Below are 17,286 nucleotides of genomic sequence, written 5' to 3'. Positions count from 1 at the left end.
ATTTTTTTTTTCATAAGAATCATGCAAATAAGAGATATTATTAAAAAATAAAACACAACAAAAGGGTCAACAGTTTATTGTTGTTTATAGACAAAGATCACAGATCTTTGAACATTTCATTACCATTTAATAAAGATTTTGGCTCACATATAAAATCAAAATTATATATTATATAACTTCAAAACTATTTAAATTATTTTTATTGCCAATAAAATTATGAAATGTCTTATATTAAAAATTGTAAGGTAATTAAATCGATTGACTCTCGTTAAGGATGTAACTTTTGTCAATTGATATTTTGTAAGGCTGCCCATCTATTGACCGTTGCTAACCGGAGCGTGTCACAAATTGAAATTAATATTCTTACTTGTACTATAAAGGAACAGTTGTCATGTTGTCGGGTAATAAAATTGTAAAGATTATAGAGAATTTCCTATACAAAGGCGATTTTGTAATAAGTTATTTATTACAAAAAAAGGTTTGAATGGATTCAGATTTTTTTTTTTTGTATAAAAATATACTTTTTTTTTTAAATAATTTTTGATTATTTTGACTGAAACCTTATTCTGACTATAAGGCCCCTGATTTATCTTATATACTATCAACGGGATTTAGTATTAAATAAAACATGGAAACTGAATTATATGTATAAGAAGGATAATTATATACAAAATGTTATTAATTATCTAGTATTTATATCACAGGCCAGCAATTTCTTATTTATGTATAAGGATTAGTAGAGACAGTTGAAGGTCAGTCAAAAAAAATCAAATAGGTCGAAATTAAAAATAGATTAAAGAAGTAATTTATATATCTTGAGGTCACTGCTTTAAAAGAAAAGTGTTATTTAGATATTAATATAACCAAAACATTGTATGATGAAGCCAAAATATTTGTTAAATGGTAGGAATTGACTTAGATTATCTTTGCTTTAAGGCGTCTTAGATATTCACACAATAATCTATTATAATCGAATAAAAATCTATAATGCTACAACAGTATTAGAACCTAAGGTGCGGTTTATTCTTCATCATGTGCCTGAAACAAAACAAAAATATAAATCATTATATACTAAGGTTGCATTAAGTCATTTTAATCAATTGTAATATTTTTTTAATAGACCAAATAAAACGCATATAACGTGTTATATCTTATTAGATATATATATATATATATATATATTTTAACCAGTAATTTATTTGTGTTTGTACAAAATATAAATGTAGACATAATGAGGCAATGTTTGAGTTCTGGAAGTACAAATACAAAATGACTATGATATATGGTTTTATTTCTCTTACTTTATTATTTTACAGTTTACCCAATGTTTCAACTACTTAGCAGTAATGTGAAACGTGATTGAGATTTTTTTTTAAACATCAGTTATGTTAAGACTGATAAATATTGACTTTATGTTTAGTACAGCTATATATTTAAATTAATGTCCATTGTTTGGTTTGGGGTGTGTATGGGATATTATTTGCAGGAGGAGGTCTAGTTGAAAGCAGCCTTGCATATGGAAATGCTTGATCGAGATACGACAGAGTATAACAAAGCACCAGATTATGATGATAATCTATTGAAGAGCTCATATGTACTATAATTGTAACCACTTTTCATGTACTGTGTCTACTTAATTGATGTAAGCTATACTAAGACTTTTCGCTATAGATATGTTTGTGTGTCTGTGCGTGTGTGTGTATATGCATGTGTATGGATAGGTGAGTGTACGTGTGCGTAATAGTAATTAAGAATCTGTGACAAATGAATGACACTTTAATCTCGTCTGTTGGTGACCACAGTCCTGAAAAGTATACAAAACGTCGGAAACATATAGAAATATAATAAATAAAGCGTATTTATCCGAAAAACTTAGTTTCATTTAATCTTACGTGTTTGCGTGTGTGTCTATGTTTCTCTATATGGTTTATATTAAAATGAAACTTATAGTTTTCGGATTACTACGCGTATTTTATTACTTTAAAAACTTTATACTCACGACATTTCGGTTACTTTGCAGCAAACACATCTCGTCTGCCCGTGATCACGATTGCCGAATAGTAACCGGATCGTCGGGAGTATGTAGTTTTCAAAATAATAAAATACGCGTAGTAATCCGAAAAATATTAGTTACATTTAAATGAATGCTCGCGAAAGTCTTAGATCTCATTATGGTTGTATATGGTTTACATACTTATCAAGTGTCTCCCAGAAAGCGAGTAACACGGCCCGGTCTAGATGGCGCTTGGTGCGACTAAGGTTCAGTACTGTGACGGCCCAGCGAGCCACGTTCGCGTCCAGCTTCAGCTCGTCGAACTTCAGATGAAACGCGCAAACTGATCAGAGAAAACAACATGAACATTAAGGACACAGTTATTATATTGAAGTCCTTTGATAGTATTATTGTAAATTATTTATGGAGGACTCTTTATTAGATGTTTTTCGGAATTAATATAATTATCAAATTTATTTACCTAAATAATCTATGGGTCAATTGATAAATTTCGTATTAAAATTGTCAGAACATTATGCGTTCAATAGCGTTCAGTTGATACTTAATGTGTGACACGCGTCAATAATGATTTTGTAGTAATGAGTTATTACTGTTAGCGAATATTTGAACAGGGTTTCCATCCCACGGCCATCCCTTGAACTGCCAAGCGGGACCTTGGACGAACACAGCCACCACACGATCCCATTCAGCGGCTGACAGTCTTCCTGGATTATCAACTACGCGATATGGTACCTGAAAAATATTAAAATTATATATATATATATATTAAAACAGAAAGTTGTTAAATATTAGTATTAAACATTAAGTGCATTATCACATAGCAATACATTAAATGATAATAACAAAAATTAATAAATGTTTTCACTGATTTTCCAAAAAGGTTCTTATGTGGACACAGCTTTATTTCCTTATTTGTGAAATGATTATGATTGTGATACGCTAGCAACAACTCACAGCTATAAGATTCAATAATTCGTTAATACAATCACTCCTTACAAATTACTCTCTAGAAAAAAAAAATTGTATAGCGTCCAAAATATAGATCCTTTAGAATAAACGATACAGTATTCATGACAAATTAAATAAATCAGGTTACGACTTGCGAGCTTTGCCATTTAACATGTCCATAGATTTTAAGACAAAAATATAAACCATTTGTGAACATTCTTATTGAACGATGTATGAGTGAATGTATGTGCGAGAATTGAACAATGTATAACTTAGTTATCCTATGGGTAGGGTAATCAATGAGTGTAAATTTAGACTCGCGTGCGAGTCGCGAGACGAGTCACGAGCCGAAGCACAAGGTGAGAGTGTAAATATTCACTCGCGGCTCGCCTCGCGTCTTATCTCGCGCCTCGCAGCGCTCGCGTCCGGAGCGAACAAGCGAGGTGCGAGCTGTGATAAGAGACGAAGCTCAAGACGAGGTACGAGGCGAGAGTGTAAATGTAGTATGATACTTTGCATCTGTTATATAACTTCTAAAGTAAGCTTCATACACAGTATAGGATTTATATATATATAATAATTGTGTTAGACTTACAGTTATTGTTGAAGCATTATTGGGAACTTGATCCGCAGCTGGGCCTTTTCTCCTCTGAAGCAACACCTCATTTTCTCGGACAGCACCTTCCGCTTTCTTTTGCTCCACTGGTACAAATCTAAAAAATATGAATTATACGGATAAGGTCATATACATAATTTTATCTATTACCAACTCCGGTGTCTTCAATTGATTTGAGATTCTTTGAAAGGGTCAAGAATTTTGACTTAAAAGACACCTACAATATTTATGCTTCTCACATTAATCTATCGAGTAATCCTTTTATATTCTTATTGTATTAAGATATGATTATATCTCCTTCAATAACTATTTACCTTCACTAATTCACAAATAGTTAATCAAAACATAAAACCAAATAAAAATATTATTCTCTCCTTAGCTCAGAATATAATAGTTATTGCAAGGTTTAAATTTCTTTGAAAATTGTATACGGTTGTTCACGGTTCAGTGACGTATTACTTGAGATCCTGCAACATGTCCTTGACGTTGTACATGGTGATGAGTGAGGTGGCGGCGGCGGGGATGATGATGATGGGGGTGCGCGAGGGTCGCTTGCCGGTCGAGGGCGGAGTGCGAGCCGCAGCCGCCGGCAACAGCTCACGCCGACCAGGAGTACCGGGGATGGAACCGTTCTCTAACACATTGAACAATATTTAATAAGTACATATATGATAATTGGTTAATAATCTTATTAGCTATTTAGTTTTGTAATACTTAATATATAAATAGATTTTTCTACTTGCCTTTTAAACCTGGATCTAATTTTCAGATATATGTGTAAGGTTCATACATGTACATTTATTTTGCTTTCCTCGAGGTTATGATAATTAATTAAAAAGTTATCAATAAAGTCAAACTTGATATTATGTAATTACTAGTTGCTTGTAGCAATAAATTTAAACATGTTCTTCCAATGAATAGCTCATATTAGCTTACATAAATATTGGTTCGATAGCTGTCACATGAAAGAGTAAAAAATATTGGAACAAAACCACCAAAAGTGATTTTATTCAATGGGCAGATTAACTTATGTGTAAAAACCTCTTTACACTAACATCAACTTTATTAATACTGTAAAAGTTAGCAGTTCTAAAAGAAAAAAATTTTAGTTCTATGTCTAATAAGTATTCATTAAATTACTTACGTTGAGCTGGTCGAGTGTGAGTTGGTGTTTGTGGTGTGCGAGCCGACACAGGGACACTAGGACCTTCTGTCACCGACTTGAGTGTCATACCGTGGTATGTTCCCATAGTGTCAATTTTAAAGCCCTCAGTTTCTACAAAATAAACATAATTTAATAAACTATCCAGTTAAATGAAATTTAAATAACAGTTATGGTTGCATCTTTTATTACCTTCTTTTTGCCTAATAAATCTTTCCTGGTCGTATCTGTTGTATTGTGTTTGCTGGGCTGGTATACTCGCAGGTGGCGGCATCACAACTGGCTGGGGTCTCATCGCTCCCGGCCTACCTTCCTCTCTAGCTCTGATGCTTCCCAGCAGTGCTAAAATGCTCTTGGCAAAAGTCTAAAAGCAATGATAATTTATATTTTTATGATACACTCTTGGTGCAAAAACTATGGTTACATAAATATGCTTTTATTATATTTATTGGCTAAAGAATTTTGAATAATACTTCTATAGTTTTTATATGAGTTATTCGTAACTACGGACATTTTATCTTTTCTTAATTAACCAATCTGTTATCCTACTTATAATGTTTATAAGATTTTAAGAAATAATCAATAGGGGTTGTTAACCTTTCCATTGCTCTGTAATACTGTCGTCCTGGTTCTCCATTGTCTTTCTCTGCTAATAATATCTTTTGTCAGATCTACATCATAGTCGAGAATAGCCCTTAAGTCAGATCCGACGACTCCTAATGTGTCGGCATAATCATTACTTTTTATGGTAGTCCTTTTCTTAGCAAGACGCTTAGCTTTTATGGCAGCAATTTTTTCTACTGACATAGCTTCTGAGAGAGATCTAAAATAGAGAATACCATAAATTGTTACTTTCCACATCATATCTAGATAGTCAGTTAGTATCATATAGATGTGCATCATACTTTATATTATCCACAGTAACTGAAGCTTCTTTTGGTGCATCCAGACGAGCCGCAAGTTGTTCCCGAACTTTCTGAACATGTGTTTCCTCAATACGAGGTTTCTTGGCTGCTGACTCCCCTCCATCTGGATCATGGGAGCGTTTTACCTGAAATTTTATGCATTCTTGTCAATTTTTACATTCTGTTGAAGGAAATAATTAAAGACTTAGTACACGAAACATATTGAATTGTATTACTCAATGACCTGTGTTGGTATTTCTAAAGGTGCACTTTTATCTATTGATGTACATGTTGCTGTTTCTCCATTTAAATATGCGAGAAGATCTTTTCGATCAGGACGTCGTACGGGTGGAATGTTAGCAGCCTGAAAAATATAAGCACTGTCACATTTGCTCCCACTTGAAATAGAATAATGCAAGAAATTTACTTACAGCTGCTTGCTTTACATACATAGGATGGGGAAGCGTTATATTTTTAAGAATATATAATAAACATTCCAGGGTATAGTATTCTTTGTCACTACCTTCCTTCCCTGACCTATTATAAATAACGTTTTTTTATTATTAAATAAATCGTACACATAGGCTTCAAAATGCTTAACATGAAATAAAAAGGTTACTTAATGTCAAATTTACTTACCCCCACATAATATAGTTAGTTTTAACATTTTTTGGCCAAGAGAACTCTCCAAATATCACTTGGTTATCACGTTCAACAATTTCTTTTTTATTTACATTATATTGTCGAAGTAAACTAAGGGGATCCGCCATGATTACGTCGTGTTTGCACTTATAATCACTGTTATAAACCTTTTAAATATTTGGAGTATATAATAAATGCTACAACTGCATTATTTAATTCTTACAATATTATTTTTACTCCCTAAGCATCTATATTTCGGATATATGTATACTGGCACCGTGTCAAACACACAAATTCTCCATGTTCTAGTCCTTATATTAACTGTCAAATGTCAATGCTGAATGTATCTGTCATAGGGTACAGATTAAATATAGCAACTCAGTTTTGGTTTCTTAATAAATAAAAGGATTTATAACAATGTATATAATGAAACTACTAGTCTTTAGACATCAGTAATAAGTTCGTTGCTTTGTCGTAAGAATATATATAAAGTATAAAATTATTATGGCTTGAAAGGATATGATTAACTACGTATTAATATAATTCTTAAAATAAATAAAACAGTTTTGCTTAAAATGACTACATAAAATTAAAAGACTATGGCAGGTTAGTTTTTTATAAATAATAAGTGTGTATTTAAACTAATATGAAAATATGTTTCTAAAATTCAAGCACAGCAATTTAATATAATTATTTTATTTCTAGTTTTGAGCCTAGTTGAAAAGCATAAACAGAAAGTTTGACAGAATAAAAATAAAATTTGGTATCTAATATGGCTGCCGGTCGATTCTTATTTTATTAACATTTTATTTAAATCTTTAAAATAATTAAAAATACACAATATTGGTGTTAATATGCCATTAAATTAAGTTACAAGTAATGATGACTTCGACTCCAAAGTCAGAGAAATGCATACAAGGTAAGCTATATGTATTTTAACATTCCATCTCTTATTCTAGTGAATTATTTATGCTGCGGTGTTACTTGTTATTCTTTATAAACTCTCTTACTATTTAATATTTTTCAAATTATATACAATAAATACCTTGTTTTATCAAAGTATATATCATTGTAACGCTATAAGTGTGTTCTTTATTCAAAGTATTCATCTTGGAATAACTAATTAATGATCGCATTATTGGAATTTTTCAGTAACGACGTTATTTATTGTTTGAAATAATTGTCTAATGACATTTAAACGTTTTTAAAAAATGTACCGCTTAATTGTTCTTGTGAAGTTTTTATCTTTTTTAAATATATTAATTATTATTCATGAAATTAAACAAATTAAAGGGTCAAAAACTACTTAGACGTTGCCTTAGTACAATATGAAAATACATTAAATATTTGTGATTGAGGGAAAGATTCATTTGAAAAAACTTTAATTAATTTAATCACAAAATTTATGACAATGGTTTCCATACATGGCTATGTAGTTAATACATCAAAATAGGTAGTTTAGTTGACATAATTTACAAACTGTAACTTTGTTAAATTTTTTTTTGATATGGTAAACAAACCTGGACGACTTATACTACTAAAACATTTCATGGAACATGTTACATTAAAAATAAGTTATAAGAAGATTATACAATCAACATTCGAAAAATATGAAAACATATTTTAAATTTAAGGTTTTGAATTAGAGAAAAATACATTTGAATGATTACATGAATATACTGGAATTTGAGATCTGATTCAATATTGTTAGACTAATTGATAGTTTTATAACGCTACACTAAAATAAAACTATTATTAATAAACATTTTCATCTTGTCGGCCCATTATCACAATTGCTGCAATGTAACCCGAACATGGGGAATATATGGTATAAAATAATAAAAACCACATAGTAATCAAATAATATAATTTGTATTTAAAGGAATACTTGCGAAAGTCTTAGATAGATGTCATTACGGTACACTAATCATTGCTGTACTATATTTGGTTGGATCAATGGTTGCTTCTTTTTAATTTAGGGTCTCTCACTTCACTGCCTAAAATATTAAAACTTAACAAATTCTTATGATTTGGCCTGAGACAGAACATGTAGTTATTGAAAAAAAAAACATATTGTAATGAAAACTATGAAGTGGCAAGAAAGTAGTGTTTTTGTTTGTTGAATAATTTCGATGTAACAATTTAATGGACATGTATTCTGCTTGTCGGATAAATGATAGTTATTTCTTATACACTTGTGAAACTGATTTTATAGGTATTTTTCGTGTACTTAGAACAATATGTACATAATTCTTGTACAAATCTATTTCTAGGATACAACATTTTTAAACCAATTTCATTGTCCTATAATACCATTCTAATAATGTGAATGGAAAAGTTTTTGATGATATATGGATACATGGATGTTTGTTGCTCTTTCATGCAAAAAGTACTAAATGGATTATAATGAAAATTAGCAGTAATGTAGTCCACACATCAGAATAAGATATAGGCCACAATTAGAGGGGCACAATAGTTATATTATGTATTAAGTACACAAAACGTAATCTATATGTCACTGATGGGGAGTTAACACATGTTAAATGTATCAGAACATATACATATATGTTCTGATACATTTATTTGGACAAAAATTTATCTATAATTTTAACAGTCAATAGATTTGCTTATCCTTTATATTTTTTTACAAACTAGGAAAATTGCGTAAGACACGTGAAAATTAATTTTATCTTTTTGTGACCTCTTCATGCAAAATTTATTGAAACTCTTTCCAACATCATTAATTGTTTATTGATATGAATTAAAATGTGACCTCAGGAAGTAACTTTTATGATTAAACAGCAATAATAGAATAGTAAAAATACAAGACAAAATTTTCTATTCAACTTACAAGAAACAAAATCGTAAGACACTGCCATAGTAACTTTATAACATCATTAATAAGTAATAAATTTAATAATAGGTATTCAATGATGCTGTATGTCTACATGATTTAAAATAAAAATTAACAAAAACATGTATCTAGGTCATAGACGTGTTGTAATGTATAACGGATAATTATATGTATATATCTGTATTCTGTATATAGGGCTTGGTTCAACGCTGTTACAGGACGTAATATTATGAATGCCATGCCGTCCGTAACGGAGCGCAGACTGTCCGACTTATTTTATTAATATTCCTGTGGCTAGAGCTTCGCAACCGCCGTGCCACGAAAACGATTGTATAATACTGTTAAAGATGTTCTCGTTATGAGATGATTTATATGCTACGGTTCGCTTTAATTATTCTTAGTTTTGCTATGACATTTCGTTTAATTATTTCCGTATGATGTCTACAAGTCAAAGCAAGTTTCTTTATACATAATATAAAAGGACTTAGAATCCATTTCTTCAATTTTATTTATTTCTAATTCAAATCGTCTCTAACAGATCGTCGGTAACAAAAATCACGAACGTCTCGAAACGTGATTGCGGTTTTATTTAGCTTCTACGTCTAATGTTTTTTACCATTAAATTTTATTTTTCTCTGGTCCCCGTTGTAAGATAACCATTCAGATGTTATCGCCACCAATAAAATATAATGAAACTCGTGCCGATGACTGCTAGGAAAGAAAATGGACAGGCGGAATTTATTACAAAATTAATATTATTCAATGTTAAATCGAAATTAAATTTTTTATTGTTTTTCCGGGTAAGTATTCTGTTAAATGTTGCCACTTAAATTTCGTATACGATGCTAGTAAATACATTTAGTTCGACGTGCTCTGGCCTATCTGCAAAGGCGATGTAACGGGACTGTATTTGCCGACAAGAGTTCAAATCCCAGCTTCAATTTCCGTACTGTTGCTATTATATTCTAAGCTTTTATCTGTTGAACACATATTAAATGTTTGATTTCTACGTTACAAATTCACACGAAACCCAGTACGACCGAATTATATTATAAAAATATTCAGTCAAGGCAACCAATTTATTTGACCAGTTAATTGATCTGTAGATTGTGTAATATTATACTTGATTGTGTGATTGTATTCTTGGCGATGAATTTTGCTTGTATTTATTGTAAACGAACATTTGAAATTTATTTGTCCCTATATATGCATAGATTTTTATCGGATTAAATTTTTTTTTAGCTTATGGTTATATAGAGTATACAGATGTATTCATTTTGTTATGTGAATTGTATATTATTATTATTATTATAGATTTTCTTCTGTCAAATGCAATCATACATTACGTCTGTAAATCGAAACTTTCTGAATATTCCGTTATGGGGAAACATTTGCACACAACATAGTCGTTATTCCACCATTACCTTCATCTCGTTACGAGGCAACGTTTTGCAAAATTGTTGTTTTCATAATCCTACAAATTTAAATCGTACTCACGATGATCACACACGATATAAGAATTTTATTAGCGTTAAGGCCTGCCGTTGAAAGTGAAAGGCACAAAAAAAAACTTATCAGACTGATATCATAAATAATGTTTAATTTATTCATATCACCAAAGTAACCAGTTCTCATGTGTAAAAATTTCATGTGATCATGCATTATTCAGTGTTACTAGTAATAAAGGAGTTTAATTGTTCTGTTTTTGTTTTCTTTCTAGTGTTGTTCTCATTTAATAATAAAGCTATTTGTAATATTGTTCATTACAAATTTCCTAAATTTTATTTTGTCTTAAACAATCGATATTCTTTCGAATCGATTTTCTTTCGTCTTTAAACACTGGAACCAATGGATTATTTTGTTTAGCAGTTACATAAAACACCTGTTGATTGTCTATGGCATAGCTCATCATCGTCTTGCGTAAGGATTTAGACTTAAGAATGAGTTTATCCTGTCACTTTCTGCTGTTTATTATATTGCGTAAGAACTTAATGATTTTAATACATCTAATATTGATTTATCATTGCGTAGCGCTCGGTTAATGTTTTCATTATGTACAGGAAAAGCTGTTGGCTCTCACCATCAACATTTTTACGAAACGTTTTAGTTATGTCGTGAGAGTTATATCTAAATGATTTTTACTATGAGTTGTTGTGATCATTGCCAATTACTATTAATAAATCGACGTAGAGAGAATTCGATACTATAATGAATGGGACATTGTGTTTTAATTGGTGTTCGGCAGAGGTTTCGAAAGACCTTCACACACGTTTTGTCTTCCTGTTATTGATAGCTGACGTCTGCTATTGTTAGCTTTTCTTGAGAGATGAACTCTTAAACTATTTGATATGATAAATTGACACGCTACTCTTGGTGAAAAGAAGTTCTCGAATGATATCCAAATAGCAGTGCAAGGTTTGAAATTATATATTAGCTTAATTTTGCGTTATCAGTCGTAAAATTTAGTGAAAATGTTTTGTTTACAAAACATGTACCTAAACTTGTATATCCAGTCCAATGTCCAGGTTGAATAATTGTTAGATATCCAGGTATAACAGTTGGGTGTGATAAGGAGGCTAGTGACACGATCCCGTTAGTCTAGGTATCGCGATCGGGCTAGTTTATTGGAAAGTGAGTTGCATAGAGCGTGGCCGGTGGCCGAGTCTGTGTGGGATTCCAGTTATTGGAAGAAAAAGTCAACCGACATTAATTAATAGCAGTCATCGATTAATAAGTAATATATTCCTCCCTTTAACATTCATTACACCGATACTTACACGACAATTATGCGTTTTTATGCCTAATTAAATTATCCTGCCCATGATTCTATAATTGCTTTCGTGACTGGATATTCTTTATTTGTCTTGTTGGTTTGTAATTCAGACGACCGTTTTAAAATAATTCTCTAAAATAGCGGTGCAATGCATTAAATAGAATGGATACGTGACATTCAAGCTAATATTGTCCCAAAAATACCAACACCGATTTTTATTTAAATAATTTTGCTTGCTCTAGGGGACTCTCTCTTTAATTGATTTGCCTTTATGATCTTAATTTTGACATGTCTTTGTTATTTAGTTGTGACCTTGGCTGATGACCTTTTCTTGCTGACGAAATTGTAAAAAGAAAATTAGTATTCTTAATTTAAATTGATATCTAAATTCGTATTCTATTAATTTAATAGCGTGTTTGAAGCAGTTACAGTTTACCTTGCGTGTAGCCCTGGCGCTCTGTTAATGGTCTTCTGACACAGATTTTTAAATCTCATTGAACATTATATTTTTTTATATTCTGTCTTTAAAATTAGTGCAAAATATTTTTTAATCATGATGCAAAAAATTGTTACAAAATTTTTGTATAAACCATATCTCGCTCTCAAATATCACGTAAGTGTGTAATAATGGCAGCAAACATTGCAAATATACGTTTTGCAATAAAACGGTTATACTAATATCTATAATAATAACGTCCATGTTGCAATAAATATATGAGTTTAAGAGTTACGTGTCTTAGATAATATTAGTGATGTTATATTAGAGTACGGAGCGTTAGTCGGCACAGGTGTGCGCCGGCGCAGGCGAAGACGTGGAGATGCATGGAGCAAGTACTTTCACTCTCGTTGGTCCGACAGCAGTGTCCCAGGGCAGCAGGGCCAGTGCCGCCGCGCCGTTGTTGAGGTTCGCACCGTTCGTTATCGAGACATCCCGCGAACAGCACGCTCCGCTAACCATCAGCTCATTTGTTCGTTGCTCTGGTGAATAACGAGATCTGGTTGTGAAAAAAATATTTTTTTAGTTATTTTTAGATTATCGTGTTTAACAAACAGTGTGTTACACATCTTATTAAATGGACGCTCGCCGGATTATCTCGGATCTGTGGTAAAATATTCTAATAAAAATTGTTTTATGGTCCCCGTTCGTTGTTTACAAATGTCAAAACGTTTTAAGTGATAGTGTGTGTATTCATTAATAGTTTGGTGACCAAAATTTTGCATTTTATATCATAGAGAAAGTATTGAGTACAGGAAACCTCTTTTAGTGGCTTTGTAAATAGTTGCGGAGAAGAAATCGTTTGGTATTTACAGTCCGTTGTAATATTCGTGAACCGAATATATAATATAGTAATGGACTTGGAAATTTTAGGAAATATATTTTATACAATATATAAAGAATGAAAAGTTTTGCTTATGTTAATTTTGGTTTATACATATTACATTGTCAAGGTCGTCATAAATATTAAACAGATGTCGCTACAGCATCCAGGGATGTGCACATAAAGCTCGCTACGACGATCACTGTAAATAAATAATGACCTAATTGTACCTTACGTCTTCGCTATTTTGGTAACTAATGATATGAGATTTGATATTTTTAATGTCAACCAGTGTCCTACAAGAGCTCGTATCGATAGCACAGGATTTCATCAATATTCAGAAGAGAAACTTGTCGCGAGTGTTGTTTACTTTCGAAGATTTCTATAGGGCACTCCCTTTCTCCGCATATCTAATAATTGTAAAATCTTGCAATCAACATTTCTCTCCGTGTAATGGACATGTGTGAAAAGTGGAAATATGTGTAGAAATGCTTAGAATAGCAAATAGCTAATCTTGTGATATCATTATGTACTGTTCCAACATGCCTTACTATGACGAGAGTTTTATTCATGATGACAATCAGAATCAAAGAAGGAATAAACGAAGTTATCATGTTTATAAATCCAACAGCCCTCTCGCTTTCCTGGAACCGAATGACGTCATACACACAATGGATGATAGAGGGACATCTGTGATTAAAAGGAATATAAGGAACATTAAATATCGTGGTAATAAGTACAGACCCGATACGACGACATCACATTATGTTCCGATTTTAAGAAGTAAAACTCCTGACAGATTCACTGCGAATTATCCTCGGATAAGTGCATTCGATCCCAAGAAGTTGTATGACATACGCAATAATAACTTACCCCAATTAATACCGTGTAAGAGTTTCGATAACTTAACTCTGAGGTATGGAAAAAAGGTTGTGGTGAAGGATAAAATCAGAAATGGTAAAAGCCTTCAAGACCTAGTGCGTGAAGAAAGCATAAAACATTACGTCTCACCGGCTGAAGATTATTTCCTGTCACGAAAAGCCGATTTAAAAAATTCATATTCCGTGATAGAGGCACGACTGAAACCTGTGCATCGGCGCGTCTCGCGCAGCGCAGCACCCGGTGTCGGTGTTTATAGGAAGATTTGCGGAGATAACAATGGACCGATATGTGTTAAAGGTATGGTCGATAGCTTAAAATATCTAGCGAATTAAACCTCACGTCTCAGACTTAAAATCAAACGATCATGTGTGTTCACAACATATACAAACAGACTAAATTAGAACAAATAATTTATATGTAGATTTTCGTATCTCCTCTAGTCACTAATTTATTTTTAACCATGGTCAAGAAATTCTATTTCGTTAAATGTTTTATATAGCTAACCTAATATTTATTAAAGGTCAAATCAAACGGATCGTAAATAATAGTCAGTTTTCTTTCGAACGTCAATATTTATGAGTTATAAATGAACGGGACATTATAAATTGCGCATTTCCTTACTCAAGCGGAATAGAAAATAATAGTGATAGGTATATAAATGTAAATATACATATATATACCTACCCTGCATAAAAAAAAACTTTAAGCGAAGACCGTTAATGAGACTATAACTATTTTATAAATGCTATTTACGTGAAGTCCGATAAGGTGGACCACCAAAAACTTATTTTAATTCTGTAACTGCAAGAAAAATTAAGTTTATCCTATGTATCTAATTTAACTACTTCTGTAAGTTACCAGATGTCTGTTCTGACGCTAACTATTTATTAATGATATGAATTAATCATGTTAGCCAAAGGTCGTATACGAGAACGCATTCCGATCTTAATTTTATCTCGTGTTCATTATTATATGATATTTTATTTAGGAATGTTGCTGATATAGTTATCTTTCTATCTCAATACAATTATATTAATTTGTTGTACTAAAATGTTTTATATTTTGACTAAATAAGGATTGAGTTAAAGAAATGCTATTTAAATTTATAACATTTTGTGACGGAATTTTTATGTGAAGAATTTATGTTAGAACTGCATACGAAATATTGTTTAAGCCATATGTACACGATGTGTCATATGTTAAAGTATTTGATTAATATTTTAACACGGATTACATGAGGTTTCTAGTCGCTAAATCAAAATTATGACACAATATATGTCAATGATATAATATTATATATAAACAAATAATATAACCAGTCGGTTTGTTCTTGTAATCTTGTCTTTATGATTCCGATGCGTATGACGCACTCGCAGTGTTGCCCAGGAAGCGCGAATGACCCGTCGCGCGCCGTCCATCCGGCGCGGGACGGTATCCTCAGTCCTCGGTCCTCAGTCCTCGGTAGAGTGTCTCCGTCAGAGTGAACTCACTATCGCTTTGCGCCCCGCTGACGCCATTTATTTTTATTTATAAACCACACTGTCATCACTCACATCATTGTTACTTAGTCTCACAAAATCAGTGTAGTGTTTTTTTTCACTTGTGATAGAAGTGAGTTCCAAAGGTTACGCGTATTAGGTGAGCTGAATAATATTTTTGTTTTTGTACATATAAGGAAAATCTATTTGTGGTTTCGGTGTACATGGTATTTTAAACGGATTGCATGTTTTGCGTATGATATCCAGTTAAGTGTAAACCCTACATAATGACGTACTTAGGGCTTGTTATGTCCTTATATGTAATTGTGATTATTTTGTACTCGTTTCGCAAATGAAACCTCAGTCGGCAGAAGCGCCGCGTGTATGTGTTTAATACACATATAGTAAAAAGTGGGTAGATATATGAGTGTGTGTTGTGTATTAAAATTGTTTTAGTTCCAAAGGCTTGTTTGTACATGGTTGTATTACGTCAACAATCCGCCAAGCCATTAACGGAGTGTTATTGTTTTATTGGTCTTGCTATTTAGACATCGGCCTTATGTAAGTTGGAATCTCCCGTCTCACTTAGATAACTTGGTATTTTTTATTCAATAATTTTTTCATATATTAAGTATTTTTTAATATTTTCTGTATATAACTACAGTAAAAGTAATAATAAGCTTAAAGTTTTGCTTTATATTTATAATATACTGACGTTGCTGTTAAGGAAGTCTGGATGATAAAAGTGCGTAATGCGTTTTCGAGTTACCAATTTAGGTGTTAATTTAAAGTTGGAGTCTTTGTCATCGTTTCTACCTTTTTTGATTTGTACTAACATAAAAAAAAATTGTGTTTCAAAAAGGGGAATGATCTTTCTCGTTTTGTCCTTTCAAACCGATACTCGATTTGAATTGCATATTTAACTTTAAACTGTTGTAAAAGCACGACGCAAGTGAAGAGATAATTATAATAGCAGTTTTAATTCTATATAATAAGAGTCTCATATCCTAAATGTTCATATTAAAAAAACATACAGCTCTAAAATGATAATGTAATACAGTCAAAGAATTTTTAATCCACAAACATATAAATGTTAATAATTATTGGTTAACTAAACATTCCCAAACCAAAGCAATAGATTAAATTAATTGAAATAGTTACAAATACATTAGTAAGTGATTAGCTGTCTAGTAAGCAAAAACGATGAAACAAGATACTATCTAACAGTATCAGTAATAAAAGGAACTAAGGTAATAAAAACATAATAATTTTAACAATAATAGTAGGAGTCACTTCAAATCAATGCTTGCTTTGCAGGTTTGCAAACATCGAATTGCGCTCAAAGAGAAAATATTTTAAAACATTATATGTTAACCAAACGTCAGCAAAATATTATAATCACGTGTCACTTCATACACAATACAACTGGTGTGTGTTAATCCGGGATCAATTATAGCCTGTGTTATTCTGATATGAAAGCTTTATAGTGAAGTCTAATCAAAATCCATTCAGTAGTTTATGCATGGAAGAGCAACGTATATAAATTCTCACAAATTTCCACAATTATAATATTAGTATAATGTTTTCCTGGTAGCTGTTAAAGCTCTTCGGGGTCATTATTTACATGTTATTAAAAAATTAACGATAATCAGAAGTAATAAGAATAAATTTTGTTTCTATAAATAATATCGTC

General features: G+C 31.7%; 2 protein-coding genes across 7 annotated transcripts in view; one reads left to right on the top strand and one right to left on the bottom strand.

Moving 5' to 3' along the window:
- Window positions 1-60: 60 nt before the first annotated feature.
- LOC116766952 (parafibromin) lies at window positions 61-6,612 on the bottom strand. The gene is made up of 12 exons (XM_032657102.2): window positions 6,285-6,612; window positions 6,077-6,182; window positions 5,890-6,009; window positions 5,646-5,791; window positions 5,338-5,563; window positions 4,933-5,104; window positions 4,723-4,854; window positions 4,038-4,212; window positions 3,558-3,675; window positions 2,605-2,746; window positions 2,195-2,336; window positions 61-1,038 (listed from the first exon to the last, which is right to left on the bottom strand). Exons 1-12 carry the CDS (start codon window positions 6,413-6,415, stop codon window positions 1,002-1,004), a joined length of 1,647 nt encoding a protein of 548 aa, XP_032512993.1. The 5' UTR covers window positions 6,416-6,612; the 3' UTR covers window positions 61-1,001.
- Window positions 6,613-7,053: 441 nt separating this feature from the next.
- LOC116773696 (guanine nucleotide-releasing factor 2) overlaps window positions 7,054-17,286 on the top strand; it is a 28,302-nt gene continuing 18,069 nt past the window's right edge. For 3 of the 6 annotated variants that reach the window (XM_061526998.1, XM_061526997.1, XM_061526996.1), the window contains exon 1: window positions 12,816-14,412. In XM_061526998.1, the coding sequence (XP_061382982.1) occupies window positions 13,761-14,412 (652 nt within the window). In that variant the 5' untranslated portion in view covers window positions 12,816-13,760. Of the gene's footprint in view, window positions 7,207-12,815; window positions 14,413-15,500; window positions 15,754-15,852; window positions 16,155-17,286 lie in introns of those variants that run through there. The other 3 variants (XM_061526999.1, XM_061527001.1, XM_061527002.1) reach the window with 3 other exon arrangements.

This window comes from Danaus plexippus, assembly GCF_018135715.1.
Source record: "Danaus plexippus chromosome 3 unlocalized genomic scaffold, MEX_DaPlex mxdp_30, whole genome shotgun sequence".
NCBI lineage: Eukaryota > Metazoa > Arthropoda > Insecta > Lepidoptera > Nymphalidae > Danaus > Danaus plexippus.
The sequence above is the reverse complement of the archived record's forward strand: the minus strand, read 5'-3'. Positions and strand labels throughout refer to the sequence as shown.

What these genes read in the sequence shown, in the direction of transcription:
- LOC116766952 (XM_032657102.2), bottom strand. Translation starts at nt 6,415, where the DNA reads ATGGCGGATCCCCTTAGTTTACTTCGACAATATAATGTAAATAAAAAA. An exon ending in ACTAACTATATTATGTGGGG is followed by an intron (nt 6,183 to 6,284) that starts GTAAGTAAATTT and finishes TATTTATAATAG; the next exon opens with GTCAGGGAAGGAAGGTAGTG. An exon ending in TGTATGTAAAGCAAGCAGCT is followed by an intron (nt 6,010 to 6,076) that starts GTAAGTAAATTT and finishes TATATTTTTCAG; the next exon opens with GCTGCTAACATTCCACCCGT.